Source organism: Eleutherodactylus coqui, chromosome 5, assembly GCF_035609145.1.
Source record: "Eleutherodactylus coqui strain aEleCoq1 chromosome 5, aEleCoq1.hap1, whole genome shotgun sequence".
NCBI classification, from domain to species: Eukaryota; Metazoa; Chordata; class Amphibia; order Anura; family Eleutherodactylidae; genus Eleutherodactylus; species Eleutherodactylus coqui.
Window position 1 is genome coordinate 204,709,021 of NC_089841.1, and position 23,162 is coordinate 204,732,182.

Sequence of the window (23,162 nt, forward strand, 5' to 3'; positions counted from 1 at the left end):
ATGGCTTTAAATATAAGCCCTTCCCTGAAAATCATTCCTATCTGCTGTAAAAAAAAAAAAAAAAAAATATATATATATATATATATATATATATATATATATATATATATATATATATATATATATATATATATATATATATATATATATATATATATATATATATATATATATATATATATATATATATAAAATTTTTTTTTTTTTTTTTGCGCACACACACACCTCTCTGGAGCTGCCGGGGCGCAGGCGTGTCTGGCAGTTTGGGTCACGGCACTGTAATGAAGTTCTTTCAGCAGGTGGGCATTTTAAATCTCTGCCTGCTGAAACTGCTGCATTTGATTGGCTTAGCGCTCAGCCGTTCATTGAATTCATTGACAGCTGTGGCAGGGGATTCTATACTGCCCGTGGGGAGCCCCCTTGTCACTGAACAATGTGACACTGCTGTCAGTGTTCAGTGATGATGGGACTCCCCGCGGAGATGAAGAATTCCTTTGCCAGAGCTGTCGGTGTTAAGCGACAAGGACTCCCACAGGGAATATTGACACACACCACGGACCTATGGTGCACGCATGTCCTATGTTTTGCAGGTATGTGCGTTTGCACGCCTGTAAAACACGGACATGTGAACACACCATAGGGAACCAATGATTATAATAGACGCGTGGTTTCGTGCGCACATATGTACACACACACTTGTATGAATGCACCCTTAAAGGGGTGGTCTCGCGAAACCAAGTGGGGTTATACACTTCCGTATGGCCATATTAATGCACTTTGTAATGTACATTGTGCATTAAATATGAGCCATACAGAAGTTATTCCACTTACCTGCTCCGTTGCTAGCGTCCTCGTCTCCATGGTTCCGTCTAAATTCGCTGGCAGCTTGCTTTTTTAGACGCGCTTGCGCAGTCCGGTCTTCTCCATTCAGCACGAGCCGCTTCAGTGTGCTCCCCGCTACAGCTCTTCTGCGCATGCGCAGACGAGCTGTCACTGCTCGGGAGCGCGCTGAAGCGGCCATTCTGCACCATCCTCTGTTAGAGGAAGGTGCAGAAACTGGAGCTGCCCAGCGGAGAAGACCAGCCCAGCCCAGCAGCCCCGAGAAGCCTCCCAGGTAAGTGATGGGTCGGGGGGGGCTGCCGCTGCGCCGGGGGGGCTGCCGCTGCGCCGGGGGAGCTAGCGCTAGGCCGGGGGGGCTGTCGCTGCGCCGGGGGAGCTAGCGCTAGGCCGGGGGGGCTGTCGCTGCGCCGGGGGAGCTAGCGCTAGGCCGAGGGGGCTGTCGCTGCGATGGGGGGGGCTGTCGCTGCGCCGGGGGAGCTAGCGCTGGGGAGCCGGGGGCTAGCGCCGGTTACCTGCTGTCTGGTCGGCGGCTGCGGGGCGTCTGGTCGGCGGCTGCGGGGCGTCCGGTTGCCATGGAGACACAGCTGGCGGCGTCTCGGGAGCGCGCACGTCGGGCTGCAGCGAGCGACGGGGAAAGAGCCGGCGGCCATCTTGAGGAAACTTTTATAACTTGCTGGAACGGTAAGTACGAACCAGCTAGAAATGTCATTTACAGGGGGGCTTAGTAATGTGTACTTAATGGGGGGGGACTGGGCAAAAAAAAAAATTAACTGCTTCCTCGAGACATCTCCTTTAATGCATGGATTTTGGACTATTTTATTTTACAAACTTTTATATAGCTCCTACATATGCTGCCGTGCTGTACCCCACTTGATATTGGGTTCTCTCGCCATTGAGGCTCACAATCTTAGTTGACCTTTTAATATGCTTTTGAAGTGTAGGAGGAAATGCACACAAACCTTATCACTTCTGCAGTGATCCGATTTCTAACCGTTCTCCGTGACTCTCTACGGCTGCTTTCAATTGCCTGATGTGCATGCCCGTGTCCTCCTTGATGGTCTCCAGCCAACGTGTCTTGTCTTCCCGTTTTCCTTTTACCACTGACCATTCTAAGTAGCATCTCTTTACCAGCGAATTCCCCTCATCACGTGTCCAAAGTAAATCATTCTCTGTTTTATAATCTCGTCTTCTTCTAGGGATACCTCTGGTTGATACAGTCCAGGACCGCTTTGTTGGTGACCCTAGCTGTCCAGGGAATTTGTAGAAGCTTTCTCAAACACTACATCTCAAAAGCATCAATTTTTCTTCTGTCTGCTGTCATCAATTTCCGTGTTTCACAGCTATGTTACAATTGGGAAGATGTCTGATTATGATGGTGACTTAGACATCCTTGCACTTCCATATTGGGTCTATGCTCATGATGGCCATGCGCCCCACTGCTTATTGATGCTTTACCTCACCTATCGAGCTGCCACTATGACTGAGGGACCCAAGGAATACTTTTGCAATAGGGTTTACCTAAACCTTTCGCATTGTTTGTCCTCTGCAACTTCTACTTCCCACTACAACAGAGAAACTTTATTTAGAGATGAAACTTTCTCCCCCCAATTGTATATAGTTAGCAATCTAGTTGAGTAAAAGAACTAGAACTCGGGCCTTGCTATCTGCAGTGGAATGTAGGGACATTGCTACACTGCCTACCAGCAATTAAGTGTTAACGATTCACTCCCCTTATCTCCCTCTCATAGTTTCTTATTGAGGTGCTCTTGTTCATTTTTCACTACATCCCTTCTTAGCTTATGTACATGCAGCCAAGGCTTATTTCAAAGTCGCGTGACTTTGTAACACCACGTGCAACTTTGTAGCGACACAAAATCGTGATATCGCCGCAAGAAAATGCAGCGATGCCATATTGTTGCGATTTTTATTTTTTTTTAATTTTTTTTTATTTTTTTCCCCCTCCACATCCAGATTGTATTGTCTATGTGGAAGCAGCCTTAATATTGTAACTGAAGAGACTCTTGTACAATACCCACTCAGCTTGCATACTTTTAGCCTGCCCTGCCAGAGCTGTATCCCTTTCATAAACCCAACTCATACATGTGTTTTACATTTCCTGCAAGTTATAGAAAGGTTCCATGGAGTGCTCTTCTATGTCTCCATGCAAACAGTCAACCTTCTTTTAAAACTGTAGCTATTTTATAAGTTGCATGGAATTCTTTGTCTAGTGTGACTTTCATCTCTAAAGAACTGAATTACACTAAAATCAGTGGATACCTTTTTTTAAGGTGCAAGTGAGGATGTTGTGAATACCTCAGCAGAAACCAAGTGGAAGCAATAAGGGTGCAGCAAATCAAAAGGCTTTATTGTAAAGATTCTTAACACTTGATTACTCTACAGCAGGGCACTTACTTGAAATGTCGCACAGCACCCACAATCCCAACCAGCTGGGCTTATTGCTACGGTGACCAGTCTATTTCACAGGCCTTCCGGACTCCGAGGATTAAAGTTGCCTTCTCATGTGGTGGAATACCCTCAGCAAATCTAGAAGAATTCCACAGTGGCCAAACTGGCACCAACATGGCACAGATTTGGCTTTATTTTCACTTGCAAAACAACTGGAATTCAACCATTGTATTTCAAGGGCTGAATGCCGCAGCACAAATAGCTATGCTGCGGAATCCGAATCGGCAGTATTTTATAAAAACGCTGTAAATGCTACAGAATTTCCACGGCAGATCTTGCCTATGTCAAGGCGGTCCTAACTGTTAAACATGAGCACTTAGTCTCGCTACTGCTTTGCCTATACTCTCCAGCAATGTCTGCTCACCTAGAGCATATACACAGCCTTCAGATCCACAGGAGCAGGGCCTGATGGATGGGCCAAACTATTGACTCTGATGACCTAGTGCCATAACCCTTTATGCTCCTTCTAAATCATGGCCTTTTTCAATAGCCTCTGGCACTTGGCCTGGCGTATCGCCTGGTTTTGGACTGGGGCTGTGTCATCACCACAACCATTGTCACATCTAGGCACCTCTGTTAAGGGCGGTGAGAAAGATACCCTGTCCTCCCATATATTGGTGCTCTGTCACTGGGATTAGCCGCACAAACAGCTGCTATCCTTTACCTGCACATCAGACGCTGCTAGGCCCATCATACTTCACTTGGTGTGACAGCAGGTCTTTCACTCCTGGCTCTACTGGTGTATCTGGAATCCCACAGGCTACTACAGCCTGCACTCACTTCTTGGGTTCCCCTTGCTTGCATCATGCAGAGGAACTAATCCGTAGCCTCTTTTGGTCACTGGGCCACTATTCAGCGCTCTCAATTTAACACACATCAGGGGCTGTTCACTACACCACCAGCAGGGGGCTATGGCCTGTCACGCAACTTATACCACACTGTTCAAAATGAAAATGCTATGTATTGGTCTCATTTTGCCTCTTCATATCACTAGTAACACAGCAGCTGTATCATAATTAGCCAGATCTTCAGGATGGGGAGTGCTGACCGCATCACTCAGGGGAGGGCGAACTTCTGGCACTGTGTGTGTTCATCAAAGAGGCTGAGCTGCTCAAGTCTTCAGTGGAGGAGCAGATGAGCTCTTCCACCATCTTACATAACCATTGATTTTTATGTGTTCTCAGTAAGACTTTATGGGCACATGAAGAGGTGATAATTAGGAAATCACAGAAGAGGTTGATGGGTGGGAAGTGTCTAAGTAGCATGACATATATACCCCCGAGAACAAATTAAGCCCACATGTTAATGTCTGGAAAGTCCTCATTAGTTTAAATGCCCATATTTTTTATGTCTTTTGTTATTTTTAAAAAGTCCTTTTGAGTATCAAAACTTTTAGATTCATTAAACTCTGGTCTAGAGAAATGGTTCCCCACGAGTGTATCCAGCTTCCTCGTTAGAAGCTACAGTCCAGGATGAATTTGCACAGACCATCTGTTTTCTTTCTCCAATGTAGACTCCATCAGGGCATCTTGTACACCATATTCAGGGGCACCATGGAAGACCCCCCCCCCCCCCCCCCATATAAATCAGCCTAATGTGGGTCTCCGAAGCTCTGTGTTGGATCCAAAAATTAGTAGATGAGGTCAAGAGCTGACCACATATGAGTAAGAGCAGGGGCGTAGCTAAAGGCTCATGGACCCGAGTGCAAACGTTTATCTTGGGGGCCCCCCAACTTCTCTTAACACCTTAACACAGTAGCGTAACTTGAAGCTTCTGGGTACCAATGTAAAACCTGTAACAGGACCCCCAATTATAATGCTTTATGCATAGTACGGGGTTCTCTATATGGAGAAGAGAGGCCTTACGGCCCCCTAAGGCACCTGGGCCTGGGTGCAACCGCATCTCCTGCATCCCCTATAGTTCCACCAGTGACCGTATCCTGTACACCACATTGGAGGATGTAGAGGAGAAAGCGTCAGTGATCTTATAGTCCTATTATGTGTAGGGCAGGGGCGTAACTATAGAGGGTGCAGGGGATGCGGTTGCACCTCGGCCCAGAAGACTTAGGGGGCCCATAAGGCCTTTCTCCTCCATATAGGGAGCCCAGTACTATGAATAAAGCATTATAGTTGGGGGCCCTATTACAGGTTTTGCATTGGGGCCCAGAAGCTTCAAGTTAAGTCTCTGTGCAGCATGGTTTAGGTATGGGTACGGGTACAGATACAGATAGAGGGGGGGCCCCAGCTCACGTTTTGCATCAGGGCCCCTGAGCCTTTAGTTACGCCCCTGGTGTAGGGTATGTGGACCAGGGCTGCCAACCTCTTCATCAATTTATTTTCTTGACAAGTGAGCCAAAACTCATGGACAGTCCAAAATTTTTACAAACAGACTCTGCCCCTTTATAGAGAACCCCCCCCCCCCTCATATTTCAAACAGTCAAAAAATGGCCTTGAATTCGAGAGATCCCAAAATCAAACAGGATATTGAGCGGTTAGATACTCCTAACACAGCAGATACAGTGGAGGAGGCTTGCAGGTTGTGAGCAGCAAGCAATCTCTGGCGCAGATGAGTAGTATTGCTTAAAGGGATGATCTGACATAAATTATGTTGAAAACAAGTCCACCATGCTATAAGATAAACAGCCATATATTCATATCCCCCTCCACCCCATATCTCCTGTACTGGCAGCTCCAGCCTGTGACGTCATGTTTACAGCCTGCAGCAGCCTGTGTATGGGATGTCACAAGCTGCTGCAGCCAATCACAGTCCTCGGCTCTGAAGCACTGAGGCCTGTCATTGGCTGCAGCAATGTGTGTCAAGTTAAGTGTTATGTCATTACAAAAACATTTTTTTAAAAGCTGTCTCCAGCCCTCTGGGACACAGCTGAGTGGCTCCTGTGGCCCCATCCCTGGACGTTCACTGGAAGCCAGTAGACTGCTGCAGCCAGGGGCCACAGCCTCCCAGTCCCAAACTGCTGGCAGCATGGTGCCCAGGATGTGAATGCTGATGCCAGGAGTTTGGTTGGTGACGCTGTGGGAGGATCAGAAGTGTTTTCCATTGATTTTAATCGGAAGCCTTGCATGCGCAAGCAATGTGATGTATTTAGGGTCCCCATGAAATCATAGAACATGCCACGATTGTTTTCCTCCCAGCATCGGTGTGAGGGAAAACATCGCTCATGTGTATGACTCCATTCAAAAGAATAGAGTTCATATTCACGCATCTCTCAACGCACAAAACTGCAGCGAGACTCTCGCATGTGTGAAACCATCCTGAGGGCTCTTTCACACGAGCGTATATCGGCCACCGTTTTCACGACCGGCCAATATACACTACGATCTGATGCATTGGATTCCAATGCATCAGATCACATGGTCGTATTACCGTGGCATAAATGCGCCTGGCCGGCCAATATAGAGGCGGGCGCTTTCACGCCGGGCCGAAAAGATAGTCCTGGAACTATCTTTTTGCGCAGAATACATCCTCCTATGGGAGCCAATGACAGCGGCCGGAGAAGGGAGGTGGGAGGGAGATTAGCAGCGTGAAAAATCTTGTTTTTTTTTTGTAGGTGGCACAGGAATTTATGAATGATTGGCAACCTTAATTGGATTTTACCAGCAGCTGTGCTGGCAAAATGAGAAAATTGTGGGTTTCCCTCCAGTGTAGTCTGACTGTGTTTTATACAAGGGCCGCCAAAGACCTTGATCCTCCCTGTATTAAGCATCTCTTTATTACATTTCATATTGGAAGGTAGACTTTATTTGCACTTTTTGCAAGTTGTAATCAGAAGCTGTTGCCCGACCTTTATCCAAATGTCACCGGCCATGTGTCCGTATGACTGTGCTAAAAATATTACTGTGTCTTACTTGGCAAAACTGACAGACAGTCAAGGGCTTTGCTATTAAATCAGAAACAGTTCTGTCCATCTCCAAATATCAGATTTCCTTTATATATTATGTACTGCTACAGGGTGGTCCAAAGGCATGGAGACATCTGAATAAATGGAAACCGGTGGTTGGGAATGTCGTCTTGTGTGGCATGTTGCTAAGGGGAAGGGGGAGATCTGAAAGGGACAGTGTCCAATATGGTCATTTTAAAAGCGACATGGAACACAACGAATTGGTAAGGCTATCCTCTTCTCCCATTCATGATGCACTGAGAGCAACATCTCGGCAAAATTGCTTGCACAGGCATCCAGGATCTGTTGTTGCATGTCCATCACACTGTGGATTTTCACTGTGTAAGCCCTGGACTTGAAATCACCCCACAGGTAGAAGTCCAAAGGGCCACCGGGCCACAACGCCCAATCCACTTCCCTGTAAACTGTTGAACCAAAAACACATGGTCATCATGTCCATCCTGCTGGAAGAACACTGGGAATATGCCAACTTCGTTGCACAGTGATGGAAACACCTTGTAGGTAACAATTGCAGATACTTGGTAGCAGTAAGTTTAGGCCCACTAACTTCATACCCTAAACACCACACCATAACTTTCTGTGCACTGACCAACTTGGAGGGATCTCTCCAGTGCAAGTTTGGGTCAAACCAGTGGCGAAAGTTTTGTTTGTACACTTCTCCATTCATATAGAAGTCTGATTCAAATACTGAACAGTACTGTCTCTGTGAAATATGGGTTTTGTTGCAACTGCCGTAAAACCCATTCAACACTGCGATTGGGATCGTCCTTATTGAGATGTTGCAGCAACTGGATCTTGTATGGTGCCCTTAGTGTGTAACCAGTTTTTGCGCAATGGTGGTTCGACTCACCCCACTCTCCTGTGACAGACACCGGGTGCTACAATGTGGACTCTTGCAGAAGGATGCCAGGACGGCCAATGGTGTTGTCCACTTTTTGGCAGGTCCAACACAGAACCTGTTTGGTGAAATTTGCCAATTTGCCAACTGTGCCATGGTGGAATCCACATTTGAAATCCGCTTCAATGACTCTCTTACTGCACTCCCTGCAGATCGGCACAATCCCTGCCCTCTTTTCGTATGTTAAACTTGTAACCATATCTGTGTCTGTAGCAAAGAGAAAATGTATAGTAACTTTGGCAGGGATAAAGGTGCATCATATTTAAGCACAGATTTGGATTCCTCATCAAATTCTGAATAATATGTCACATGCACCTCTTGCCATTTGAAAATATTGACTTGGTTCCAAAATGGCAGCTTTCAAAATGGCCACCATGTTGGATACCAGCTCTCACAGATTTGCCCCCTTTCCGTTAGCAACATGCCACATAAGATGGTGTTCCCAACCAATGTTTTACATATATTAAAGTGTCTCCATACTTTTGGACGACCCTGTACTATAGACCCACAGTGCAATGCCTTTTGGCTGGTAAAGCGTTTTCCCACGCTTTTAACTATAAAAATGATTTTTATATACAGTAAAGTCTTACGTAAAGCCCCTTGTACATCATATTTAGAAGGGCCATTCCATAGTAGGTCTTTTCATAAGATTAGGTATCAACCTTTATTATTTATTTTCCTTTGTTACTATAGCATATACATAATCCACAGTGCTGTACACAAATTGTCATCACGGACATTCAGTAATCAATTGTTCACGAAGTGGCAAGAGGGGTGCGATAGTCATGGCTCAGAAAGCTAGCCTTCACCTCAAGACACTTTTACATTGACTTGATAAAGTTGGTATCTTTACTACACAAGCATTGTTCTAATACTGCACTTTACGAATCAAAACGTGGGTGTGACTGAAAGTTTCTATATATGCCTGAAATAAATGTTTGATCATTTTGACCGATGCTTCTCGAACTGAATTTCCCAACTGTTCGAGTGGGCAATGGCAAGTGTAGGACAGCAGAACATTGCTCGGAGCTTCACATTGCCTCCACTGGCTTTTCTTCTTCCCATAGTGCTTCCTTCCCCTTCCTGCAAGCCTCGCCCGCTTATAGAAACCTACTGAGGGCTACAGATGTTTTTTTTTCATGTTATGGCTGATCGAATTATTTCACTAAGGCCACCTACACATGGGCGAGTGCGATATCGGGCCAAGAATCTTGGCCCGATATCGCACTTGCCAACGTCCGTTTTAATGCCGATATGTGGTGCATTAGAGGATCGGCAAGTGATTCCAATTGTTTTCAATAGAGAAACGTTGCATCGCACTCGCCTGCTCATCACACAGCTTGTGATGCCTTTTACTGTCCAATTGAAAACAATGGGCAATGCATTCCAATGAATGTGAAAAGATAGGACATGCCACGATTTGTTCCCATCACTCATGAATATGACTCCATTTCAAAGAATGGGGTTCATATTCACGTGAGTTTTGAGAGTCTCACAACGCACCAAACTCGCGTGAGATTCATGTCCATGTGAATCCCGCCTTAGAGTAGCATTCCAATAAAACTACTTTCATAGCTTCTAGTGCCACTAGAACTACACTACCACTATCTGGACACATTATATTTCCATAAGTAACCACCTCAGTAACTGGAGGGATAACGGACAAGACTGCAACTTCCCAGAGGCTGAAGGGGACTATTTGGTGCGCGTATAATACGCTATGACACTTGTGTGAGACAGACCTATCTCCCATAGACAGCCATGTTGACACGTCGTGCAAAGTGCACAAAATACACGCGCAAGAAAAATCACAACATCTTGTATGTTAGCTCGTATTATGCGTGTATACATGCCAAGATAGGGCATGGCGATGAGCGTCACGCTGCGAGAGACGCTTGTATGAGCCCGGCCTTAAGGATACTATGACATGCTAATATTGTAGTGTACTGTGTTGTGGAATTTCCATGTTCATTCTGTAGCCACAATTCTGCCACGAATATTTTGGTCACAGGCGAACCCGTTTAACCCATAAAATCCCAACACCACTATTCAATGAATACACGACGAGAGAAAAAACGGCGATTTATTGTAAATACATGACATTGCTGATTTCCGATTAATATTATAAATTAGATCTTGTAGCCTAATGTTAGAACTATACATTTCACCTATCATAAGGGCAGAATAGATGAACTAAGTGGGTTTGTTTCTGCAGTTAATTCTCTACGTTTCTATTTGACTCCTGGCAAGCTATCGCTCGGCGCCCGCCCAGCCTGCCAATGGCTGCTTTGATATTTAACTCTACAGGGTCACATTTTCTCTGCAGCATTACTCGGAGGCCAACTGGTGAAGCATTTAGAAGCGAGGGGATAGTTGAAGCAGCTGCAAGAAGGCAGCGGCCATCATTTTAGTTTATTGTTTTCTTCTGTGCACAAGGGACACTAATTTTCAGCAAAATGTCAGACCGAAGCCCATTTGAAACGGATATGTTAACCCTTACTCGATTTGTCATGGAAAGGGGAAGACAAGCCAAGGGGACTGGGGAACTGACACAACTCCTCAATTCCATGCTGACCGCTATAAAAGCCATTTCTTGTGCCGTGAGGAAAGCTGGCATTGCTCATATGTGAGTCTTTTCAACTACAAGTGTGAGCTTCTGTAACAAAATAGAGTTACGACTAATGTGTTTCTGTGATGATCTAATAGTTCTAATCACAAAGCGTCCTGTTTCATAAATAAGTATATGGGAATCTGTATTGCATAGTAAGTGGCATTTGTCAGGCATTTTTTTTTAAAGAAAAATTCAATTTGGCTTGGTGGTGATACAAAAATATGAAGTCTGCAAAGAATGAGGGTCATGTATTAACCCTTTGCAATCCAATTTTGGATTCAGTGTTTCCTAGGGGGTCTTCTCTTTCTGCCATTATACAATGGCGCCATCTGCTGGCTAGAGCCAGTACTGCGGTGTGTGTGACATGCTGGTGCGGCCCCCGACAACAGAGCGGCCAGTAATCTACAGTAAGAATACCCTGCTGGACGTCTTCTGACATCGGAGCTGTACAGCCTTCAATCAGAGTGTCTTTAAACGTCAGACAGTGGATTTGAAAGGGTTAAAACTGGAGGAAAGTACTACCTCTACCTTTTCAGATGTCTCCCCATCAATGTTCCCACCGCCGATCTAAAGGAAATGCAACAGGCAATCTTCCACTTTATCTGGAAGAATAAGAGACCCCTCATCAAACAAAAAATTATGCACTTCCATAAAGGGGTCGGAGGCCTATCAGTCCATAATCTGCGAAAATATATCTTGGCAGCCCAACTGTCACAAAGGGTTACATTGTGCTTGATGACATTCACCATCCGCGGTAGCACCTGCCCCGCTCCAGACCACAGATACACCCTCTCTTTGCAGCACCAGCTCTATCAGTACCATAACTTCTCTAAATGTTTGGCTGGAGCCAACTGGCAAAGAAAGCAACACTTTGAGGCTGACTGGCACTCCTGGGGGTCACGTATACAACCTGCTTTCCCAGGCCAGTGCAGCAGCAGGCTCTGGGTCTGGCACTACTTCAACTTTCTTTGCAGAACAACCCGGGGAAGGGGTTTTCTGACTCGGAGCATGCTTCCTAGATTTTTTCCCAATTCACGGGTCAAATTACCACCTAGCTTTTGCAAAATGTTTATTGCTCTCTCCCTTGCTCTCTTACTACCACTACTTTTTTCAAAAATTTTCAGCTATGGGTAGTATGTTATATAGTTTCTTCCCTGGATAAGCCCTTTAATATGTATTTTAGTTTATTGCTCTAAGTTTGCTGATATATACTACAGTTAAAATACACAACTTTTCTTTTGTGAGTTTTTGTTCTACTGCATATACAGCAGTTCCAAAACTGCTTAGGGGTTTTATATAATATGAAACACATTTATAGTTTTCAGAAAGACCACCTGCTGCAGAACCTCCTTTTGAACAGTAAAGGAGAGATCACTGTTGTTCACCTTTGATTGATATGAAGCAGTCTCATTCTTTTCAAAAGGATGTCTGCAGTATCTGAAGTTTGTATAATGAGGTTCTGCAGTGTCAGAGATGTGTATTATAAGAAATATAAAAAATTGACAGCAGAAAAAGACCACATGGTCCATCTAGTCCACATGTGTCAAACACAAGGCCTGTGGGCCGAATTCTGCCCGCTGCCTCATTTTACGTGGCCCGCAGAGTGCCGACGGCCTTTTACCACTGTAGCGATTACCAGCTGGGGTGCCGCAGCTCCCCGCTGGTAATCACGCTGTTAGCGCTGATCCCAGCGCACACTGGCGTCAGTGTGCAGCCGGAATCCTCCTCCCCTAAGTCCCCTGCTCCTCAGTTCCGCAGGAGAGGACTCAGGGAGGAAACGTGCCGGGTGCACCCACTGATGTCAGTGTGCACCCGGGCTCAGTGCCAGCAGAAGGGGACCGGCACTGACAACAAGGAGGAGGTAAGTATATGTGTTGGGGGGGGGGGGGGAACTAGTATTACTGAGGGGGGTATGATTACTGAGCGGGGATTCTGATTACTGAGGGAGGGGGTTCTGATTACTGAGGGGGGTTAATGTTACTGAGGGGGATAATATTACTGAGGGGGTTAATATTACTGTGGAGGTTAATATTGCTATGGAGTTATTATTCCTGAGGGGGGGGGGGTTAATATTACTGACGGGGGTAATATTGTTACTGAGGGGGTTAATATTACTGGGAGGGTTAATATTACTGTGGAGGTCAATATTACTGACGGGGCTTAATATTGCTATGGGGTTATTATTACTGAGGGGGGTTAATATTACTGTAGGGGGATAACATTATTACTGAGGGGGTTAATATTGCTGAGGGGGATAATATTACTGTGGGGTTATTACTACTGAGCGGGTTAATATTATTGCTGTGGTGGTCGCTATTACTACTGGGGCCACTGTGGGAGTTTCTATTACTACTTGGGCCACAGTGGGGGTCGTTATTACTACTGGGGCCACTATGGGGGTCGCTATTACTACTGGGGCCACTGTGGGAGTCGCTATTACTAATTAGGCCACTGTGGGGGTCGCTATCGCTAATTGGCCCACTCTGGGGGTCACTATTTTTACTGGGGCCAATATGAAGGTCATTATTTTTACTGGGGCCACTATGAGGGTCACTATTTTTACTGGGGCCACTATGAGAGTCACTATTACTACTGCGACCACTATAGGGGTCACCCTTAGGGCTCGTACACACAGGCGTAATCGTATTTCGGTTGCACAAATACGCAGTGCATTTGCGCAATCGAAAATCGCTTATGCCTGCATATTTGGGCACGCAAAAAAACACAGATGGGCCCACTGAGATGGTGCGCAAATTTGCAGTGAATACATAGGTTTCCTGCTAAGTCAACTTGCGAGACCCATTTGATCCATCTCCTGGGCCAGATGGTTGGCACATGAAGTATCTTTGGTTTCAGGGCTCTTTCACACGAGCGTATGCATTTTTACGTTTTCTCGATGACACCATGAAATCGAGTGAAAGGACGTTTTTCCGTCAGGGTAATTAGCGTTTTCTCGTCCATTCACATGACCGTGAGCGTGGTTTTTAGAGAAAAAAATACGTCGCACCCCAGAAAACCCTCACTCGGCTTTAGTCCTCTGAATGACTTCTAATGCCTACATAGAGGCACCTCTAAGCTTTTCGCAGCCTCCCCCTCCTTTTTTCCCCATGCTCCCATAGAAGTCTATGGGACCTGTCGGTATATATTGGTCAAAACTGCTTTTTGCCTAACATATATGCGTCAGTGCATATTTCGTTTGCGTATTTTCCATTTTTCATGGTTTGCCATTTTTACGTGTGAACGGATGCATTGGAAACCAATGTTACAGATAGTTGCGTATATCCGTCGCTCGTAAAAAGGTGCCTTTTCTGCGCTCGTGTGAAAGAGCCCTCATGCAGAGATTTTCTTTTTAAAGTGGCTACCACCATCTTTATTGTGTTGCACAACAAAACAACCAATAATTATCAAACTAAACCCTAGGCTGCCTGGCTGCTACCTAAATATGTAGGTTCCCTGGCTTACAAGATATAGGCTTCCAGCTGACACCACAAACAAATATGAGGTTGGCACCATTTGGCACATGACTCCCTGAGGGTAACCTTGCCTCTTCTACCCCTGTCTGTGAGAGACTCTGGGAAGAGTTCATATAGCTCTTATTGAGCCTCTTACCAGACTGCTAATTAAAGGGGTTCTGACACAAATAATGTTTTTATGCTTTAGCAGCCATTGTTCCCTGGTCTGCCTAATGGACCCAGGGAACCCACAGTTTAATGGCTGCTAAAGCATAAAAAGATAACACTTACCTGTTCTTCTGTTGTTGTTGACATCGGGGGGGGGGGGGGGGGGGTCATCTCCCAGCAGGCGCTGTTCCTCCTCTTCTGTCTGCACGAGCCGCGCCACTCCGGGATCGCGCGCATGCGCAGTGGAGAGGTGCCCTCTGACAGGAGTCAGGACGGGCTGCGTCTCCACTGCGCGTTCAGCAGGACGGACGGGCCGCCCACAGCAAGCACTGTGCGGTCCGTCCGTTCACCTCGGAAGTGCCTGACGGACGGACCAGAGCAGGAAGCGGTCTTTTTGACCGCTCCTGCTCTGCTTTAAAGGCACAGAAGAAGATGCCGGCTGGAGGGGACATGCCTGGCGATCGGGCCAGGCCAGGCAAGGTGAGTACAAATTTTTTTTTTTGATGTCAGAACCCCTTTAACTCATTAACAATCCAGCACACATGGAAAACCTTTTGGGACCTTTCACACAGGATGGAATATTCTGCAGTAGTGTTGCGGAAAATGCCCTCCTATGGAATATTCAGCACCAAAATCTGTACTGCTAATGTGTGGATTTTGATGCGGAATTGAAAATGGCAGAATTCTGCTAGCAATTCTGTATCAAAATCCACAGTTAGTTGTGCGATTCTGGTGTAGAATTCCAGGGTGGCGTATTCCGCAAGGCTGAAAGGTCCCTTTGCCTGCTGGACACTTCCTTGAAAGTTTGCCCCCTAGTGAGACAAACGTGTCACTACAGTGGCCACTCTGCCACAGTAGGGATATATACACATTTTTTAATAAGTGTAAATACAAAAAAACGTTTCTAAATATGGGCTGGCCATAATCCTATACAGATAAAGGTGATTATTATTATTTGTGTTCTTATGGATTTTAAAGCTTGTTACCAGCTTTACTACTCAGTTGACATGTCTGTTCTTCTGGCACATTTAGGTATGGCATTGCTGGAAGTGTGAACGTAACTGGGGATGAAGTGAAGAAATTGGATGTCCTATCTAATGATCTTGTGATTAATATGCTGACCTCTTCATATTCCACGTGTGCTATGGTTTCTGAGGAGAACAAGGAAATCATCATTACACCGAAGGATAAGAGGGTCAGTGATTGTTCTACAGCATTGTGTGCACGATTTCTGTGATGTGCAGTAACTATTTGCAGCAAACAATTCTTAAGGGGGTTGTCTAAGTCAGTGTGCATTCATATGGGCGAGTGCAATATCAGTCCACTAGTAAAACTGTGATGTTCACTGGTAGAAGATGAACCTGCTAGAGTGGAGACCCCTGATAACCTAGAAGATTTCATCCAGCTTTGCATCCACATTGACCAGTGACTATCCAAGTGGCGAAAAGAGAGACTGCTGAGGTTGGGCATCAACAGCCCTTACTCCTTCAGTCAATCTACGTTGAGTCCCCAGCCGAGGACTGAAGCCACACCAGAACCAATCCAGGTTGACGTCATCCACAAACCCCTCTCCACCACTGAAAAAGAAAGACACTGTGCTGAAAATTTGTGCCTTTACTGTGGAATCTCTGGACATTACGCCTTAAACTCTTAAAATACGTTCCAAAGGACTCTTGTCCTAGCCAATGTTAAGACCATAACCAACCTAGCCGCCACGAAACAAGGGGATGCCACCAAACACACCTTTGCACTGGTAGTTCAAGATGGTGTGAAAACCCTTCCACCACTCCTCCATTTTGTCCTCCCAATAGAGATCTTAACAGGAAATCAGAGGATGCAGTACTTAGCAATATTGCATTCAGGAGCGGGACAAAGCCTTATGGACTTAAGATTCGCTCTTGACAAAAACATTGCAATCAGACCTAAGCCCATACCTATTGATATGGAAACCATGGATGGGTCACCCTTGTCTTTGGGACCAGTCACAAAGGAGACAATCAAACCGGAGCTTCACATGAAACCTGACCACCAAGAAACAATCAGCTTCCAGCTCATCTCGTCCCCTAAATTTCTGGTGATTCTCGGGATCTCCTGGTTTTCTACCCATAATTCCTCTATCAACTCGGAATTAAAGACCATTTCCCTCCCTTCAGCGTGCTGTAAAGAGAACTGCAAGATGGCAGCATCCACCCCTAAACCAGTGCAAGACCCCAAGGAGGGTCGACAGTACTTTGAGAAGTTACCGATTCAGTACCAGATGTTCGGAGATGTTTGCAGCAAGAAGAAAGCTGCTCAGCTCCCACCTCATCGGCCCTATGATTGCCCAGTGGAGTTGCTCCCCGATGCTTCTATTCCATTTGGGTAGATCTACAATCTTTCAGAACTGGAGTTGAAGGTACTCCAAGAATACCTGGATGAAAATTTGAAAAGGGCGTTGATTCAAACTTCTCCTTCCCCGGCGGGGGCAACCATATTTGTTGTGGAAAAGAGTGACTCAACCCTGCGACCACGTAGCAATTACAGGGACTTAAATAAGATTACAGTCAAGAATCACTACCCCCTTCCCTTGATTCCATATGCCAAGATCTTTACTAAACTGTATCTAGGAGGGGCATATAACCTTATACGGATTCGCCCAGGGGATGAATGGAAGACTGCTTTTAGGACAAGATACGGTCATTTCGAAGATCTAGTGATGCCGTTCGGCCTTTGCAATGCTCCGGGCCATCTTCCGGCGCTTCATCAATGACATATTTTGAGACCTCTTGAACTAATTTGTAGCAGGGTATCTCGATGACATCCTTATCTTCTCTGATAACTTGGAGGAACATCACAGGCACGTTCAGGTAGTCTTGGAACTTCTATACATCAAACTAGAGAAGTGCGAGTTTGAACAGACCCAAATGCAATTCCTAGGATACATTATCTCCCCAGACAGCCTAAGTATGGACCCCAACAAGTTTAAAGCCATCCTGGATTGGCCCATTCCAAAAAATTTGAAGGAAGTACAGCGCCTGATTGGTTTTGTGAACTTCTACAGAAGATTTATTAAGGACTTCTCAAAAGGCATCTCTCCCATCACCTCCCTCACAAATAAAGCACACGTTTTCCTGGTCCTTTGAGGCACAAATCTCTTTTGAGGAACTAAAGACTCTGATTACTTTAGCACCAGTACTGATCAACCCAAGACCAGAATTGCCTTTTGTTGTTGAGGTGGACGCATTGACTCCGCAGTGGGAGCTATCCTGTCACAAAGAGTCGGAGATAAGATGCAACAACATCCATGTGCATTTCTGTCCTACTCCTTATCACTATGATGTCGGGAACAAGGAGCTTCTGGCCATCAAGTGGCTTTCACTGAATGGAGGCACCTCTTGGAAGGAGCCCACCATTGAGTAACCGTTCTTACTGACCATTAGAACTTAGAATTTTTCTGTACTGCCAAAAGGGTTTTCTGTGAGACAAGCATGATGGGCCCTGTTTTTCTCCAGGTTCAATTTTATCGTGTCCTGCTGCCCCAGTTCCAGAAACAACAAGGTGGATGCCCTGTCCAGGATATCTTCAGAGCCCAAAGAGGGGTCAAACACAGACTACACAATCTTGTTCCTAAAGAATTTTTGAGGTATCCTGCACTCTAAAGACTTTTTAAAGTTTAAGGGAGGATACAAAAATGACCCTTTCCTGAGTCATCCTTCTAAGGATGTGAAGATTTCTTTCAAAAATGCACTTTGGAGGTAAGAACACCAACTATATATGTTCCCGAGGTTGGTCGATTCGAAATCCTTAAACTAGACCATGATTCCAAGTTTGCTGGTCACCTTGGGATCACAAAGACTTTGGAATTCCTGCTTTGTTACTTCTGGTGGTCTAACTGCAGGAGGGATGTGAAGAGGTATGTCACCTCTTGTGAAGTATGCGCTCGGAACAAGACGCCATGAGCTTGCTTGCTGGGTTTTCTACACTCCCTTTGAGTCCCATACAGGCCAAATAGGTAAACATCTATGGATTTCATTGTAGATCTGCCTTCCTCGAAAGGGATGACTGCCATTCTTGTTGTCGTGGACAGACTTATGAAGATGGCTCACTTCATCCCCATCAAAGGAATTCACACAGCCGAGTACACCATGGAGTTGATGGTCCGAGAAATTTTCTGCCTACATGGTATTCCTGATGATGTGGTCTCTGACAGAGGGGTAAAGTTCATTAAAGTCCTGGAAACACTTCTGTACAGTCCTGGGAACTACTGTGAATCTCTCCTCTGTCTTTCATCCTCAGTCTAACGGCCAGACCGAAAGAACAAACCAGACTCTGGAGCAGTATCTCCGCTGTTCATTTCCCATCTGCAGGATGACTGGGTGGATTATTTTTTAACAGCTTACAATAACACCCAACACAGTTCAACCGCCCAGAGCTCGTTCTATTCCAACTATGGTACACATTCCGTTTTCATTCCTGGTCTTCCCATCAACACTTCTGACCTGACTGTTAAATCATGGACTGACGGTACTAGCAGAAACATAAAAGCAATTGAAGGAAACCTTACGGGAAGCCCAGGATGCTTAGAAGAAAGCGGCAGACAGACACAGCCCCTATCTTCCAGGTTGGTGATAAGGTATGGTTGTCAACCAAGAATCTGAAGGCTCATGTACCCATTCCCAAATTGGGGGAAAAGTTTATCGGGCCTTTTCAGATTTCCGCAAGGGTGGGCCAAGTCACCTAACACCTAAAACTTCCTTAAAGACCTAGAATCCATGTGTCGCTACTCAAACTGTTTAAAGTGAACACATTCCTTGGAATAAGCCAGCCACCTCCTCCATCAGTGAAGGAGTTTCTGGTGGACCAAATCCTGGACTCTGGAACACATAGAGTGAGGCTGCAGCACCTAGTATAATAGAAGAGGTGTAGCCCAGAGGAGAAATCGTGGGAACCTTCCAACAACATCCATGCTCCTAGGCTCATGAGAGTTTCATCGTAGATACTCAGGAAATCTGCCGCTAGGATGTCCGAAGGCCATCCTAGAAGGAGAGGGCTACTATCAGGACTTGAACCTCTTGCTCTCGGAGTGGTGCCTCTCTCTGCTGAGCCATTCAGGCCTTTGGACAGGTTCCCCTGCATACCTTGACCTTGTTTCCAGATCCTATTATCCAGCCCCTCTTCTAGTTTCGCCTGTTCCTGATTAGGACTTCTTAAAAAAAGCCTGGCTCTGACACTTCCTACTTATGTGATTATTCTGCTCCACAGCATTGGTCAATCTCCACTTCTGCCTGCTCTTCTGCTATTGCTACAAGATCTCCTGATACTGACTCCTGGCTTCTCTTCTGACTACGCTACCCACCTCCTCCATCTGTACTGCAAACTGAGACTTCCTGTTGCTGACCCCTGGCTTCCCTTCTGACTTGGCTATTTGCCTCATCCATCTGTACTGCAAACCGATACCTCCTGTTGCTGACTTCTGGCTCTTCCCTGTCTACTCTCCAGACCTGCAACTATAATACCAATAGTTGCTTCAACCCCGTGTTTTATTTTCATCTATCCAGCTATATACAGGACAAAGTAACACAGCTTTCAGTGCTATTTCGCCTGTGTTTTAGCAAAAATTGTGATCTCCAACACTGATGTGAGCTAGCCATAAGTGTAGCTCAAAATGACAAATACACAGAGATACAACAAAGAACAATCAGAAATAAAGGCAAGGAATGTTGTGTTGGACTAGACTTTAATGCCTCTATAACATTCTTTGTGGGACATACATAGAGGGATATACTGTAATGTAATGTTTTTTTCTTGTTTTTTTCTACATTGTAGATTCGTATGGAATCACATGGAATTAAGTAGTATACAAAAAAGTGTTAAACCAGAAGCTTTATATTTTAGATTCTTCAAAATAGTCCCCTCTTGCTTTGGTAACAGCTTTGCACACTCTTGGCATTCTCAAACATACTTGCTGGCATTACTATGACCCAAGACATAGGTATAAACCTATGCTTTTCAAGCAAAAACTGCTCTTACTCATGGCAACATTCAAAATAAAAATGAGAAGCATTCTGGGTATTAAAATTAAATACAAGGTCTCTGTTTAGCATGAATTATAGACAAGATTTAATGTATTTATATTGAAGGAACATTTATAAGGAATTTTGTGTGAGTTCCGATATCTGAAGTCGATTGGTCTAAACAGGGTCATGTGACCATTAATTAACAGTGATGCCCAGCTGGTTTTGGTTTTAAATACAGTGATACCTTGGGTTAAGAGTGCCTCAGCTTGCAAGCTTTTTGACTTGAGAGCAGGCTCTTTCCCGAATGTTTGCTCTGATTTAAGAGCGAAAACTTGGGTTACAAGTTACCAGTGGCCCCATTGGAAGCAATGGCTTGCCAGCAACCCCTGCAGTGATTTTTGGGGAAGGCCTTTAAATATAAGCCCTTCCCTGAAAATCATCCCTAGCTGTAGTAAAAAATATATACTCTCCTGTCCCCCACTGCCGGGCCTCAGGCGTGTCTAGCTGCCTCTTGTTCTCCATGCATTTTTAATCCCCGTCTGCTGAAAAGCTTCAGAGCAGTGCAGGGAGAACAAGTGGCGGCTAGATGCACCTGAGCCCTGGCAGACAGCTGAGTATATATATTTTTTTACTACAGCTAGGGATGATTTTCAGGGAAGGGCTTATATTTAAAGCCCTTCACCGAAAATCACTGCGGGGGTGCCGACATCCTATTGCTTTCAATGGGGCAATGGCATCCCCATTGAAATCAGTGGGAGAGCGTCGCGATCCGGAAACGACTAATGGCTTTTCTATTCATTTCAATGGGGAAAATTGTTTTGAGTTACGAGTGTTTTGGGTTAAGAGCTCCATCATGGAACGAATTAAACTCTTAATCCAAGGCACCACTGTGCTCTCTTTTTTAGACTGGGGGCACTTTTACCTTACCTATAGCTCGCTTACCTGTAACCAAAAACATACAAACACAACTTCTTGCTGAAAAACGTGGGTTGGCCACAGCTTTATTAAATAATACCAACATATATATTAACTTTACTATTTAATTTTAACTTTACTAACTTTTATAACTCTAACCTCCCATGCCTAATTGAACTCTTGTCAAAACTGTAACGGCCCAGAGGACGTTCGTAAGCCCCTATACATGGGCCTGTAAACCTTCCTATTGCGCCGTAGCCCGCATGGGAAGCTCCCGGCCTCACCTTCTGCTGTGACAACTTCCTACCTACCCCTACTCCAAAAACAACACCCCCTTCCTACCCTCCACTGGGCGGGCGGGTGGGTGTTGTCCTCTAGCGCTCCTTCTCTCTCGCTGTCTACCACTCTACTGCCTTTCCCGCTCCCCGCTCTCGTCTCTTCCTGTCTGTAGCTCCTCCCCTTCCCTCTAACCGCTCACTATTCTCAACTCTCCCTCACCTACACGCCCCGCCCCCAGTCCCACGCCGCCTCGTTAAACACTTTGCGGCATACAAGACTGGGGGCACTTTTACCTTACCTATAGCTCGCTTACCTGTAACCAAAAACATACAAACACAACTTCTTGCTGAAAAACGTGGGTTGGCCACAGCTTTATTAAATAATACCAACATATATATTAATTTTACTATTTAATTTTAACTTTACTAACTTTTATAACTCTAACCTCCCATGCCTAATTGAACTCTTGTCAAAACTGTAACGGCCCAGAGGACGTTCGTAAGCCCCTATACATGGGCCTGTAAACCTTCCTATTGCGCCGTAGCCCGCATGGGAAGCTCCCGGCCACACGGCATGCGCCGTACGCCTATGGCGCATACCGCCCCCCCCCCCGCCAACCCTCTCCAGTGCCATCTCCACCCCGTCCTGCAGTCCGGACAAAAAGGTGTCCAATCCCACCTCATTGAGGTGTACGGCCTCCTTCCTCAGAGCCCCTTTTTCCTTATCCTCCAGCTCCCAGTGGCGGACTGCCACTCCGCCCAGCGATTTCACGAACCGTGACATGCGCAGATTTATTACCTTCCTTACACGTTCGATGGCGTCCATGTTCCTGGCCCCTCTCCACAATCTCCGAGCCACTATGTCCGACCAGACCAAGGTGCAATCATTAAAACAGTCCCGGAAACGAAGCAAGTCCTGCTTCATGAGTACCAACAAGTCATTCATCTTAGTGCAGCCTAAGTCGTTCCCCCCGGCATGAACGACCAGTATAACTTTCCGGGGGGTCCACTTGCTAATCCTTAGCACCAATTGTAGCAAACGGGGCCATAACAGCCCCCGCACTCCAACCCAATTTACCAGTGCTCCGCTCAGACCCAAGTTCCTGCCCATGGGTCGTGTTGCCGCTCTCTTCTCAGCCCAATATATGAACGAGTGTCCAATGATCCACACATGCCATGGCTCGTGCGCTGCAATAAAGAAATGATATAGAAAAAACAAAACCCAAAAGTATCCCAAAATTATATAACTAAAATGCCATTGACCGAAGAAAAACCGCAGCTGAACTGCATCTCAATCTACGCCTCCTTCAATCACCCGATCTGGTCTAACATACGACTTATAGGCCTGTGATTTCCATCTTCCTAACTTTTTTAAACCGTCTTCTGACATGCCGTGCGCTTCCGCAGTCGTAGCAGCCCCGATCCTGAAGGAGTGGGTTCCAAATTCCGTCGGATTTAGTCCCAACTCCCTCAGCGCCGAACGCAAAACCGCCGCGAACTGAAAACGGGTAAGCGGTGCCCCCGATGCATGGGCTAAAAAGGTGCCGACCGCCGGGCGCTTAGCGATAAAAAGCCTCAATATGCCCACCGGGCACCATCTGTCCTGCGAACTGTTAATG

At 45.8% G+C, this 23,162-nt stretch overlaps 1 protein-coding gene across 1 annotated transcript in view; it reads left to right on the plus strand.

The window, feature by feature from the left end:
* The first annotated feature begins 10,455 nt into the window (after positions 1-10,455).
* LOC136628298 (fructose-1,6-bisphosphatase isozyme 2) overlaps positions 10,456-23,162 on the plus strand; it is a 39,511-nt gene continuing 26,804 nt past the window's right edge. The window contains exons 1-2 of the mRNA XM_066604090.1: positions 10,456-10,749; positions 15,387-15,549. Coding sequence (XP_066460187.1) covers positions 10,580-10,749; positions 15,387-15,549 — 333 coding nt within the window. The 5' untranslated portion in view covers positions 10,456-10,579. The remainder of the gene's footprint in view (positions 10,750-15,386; positions 15,550-23,162) is intronic.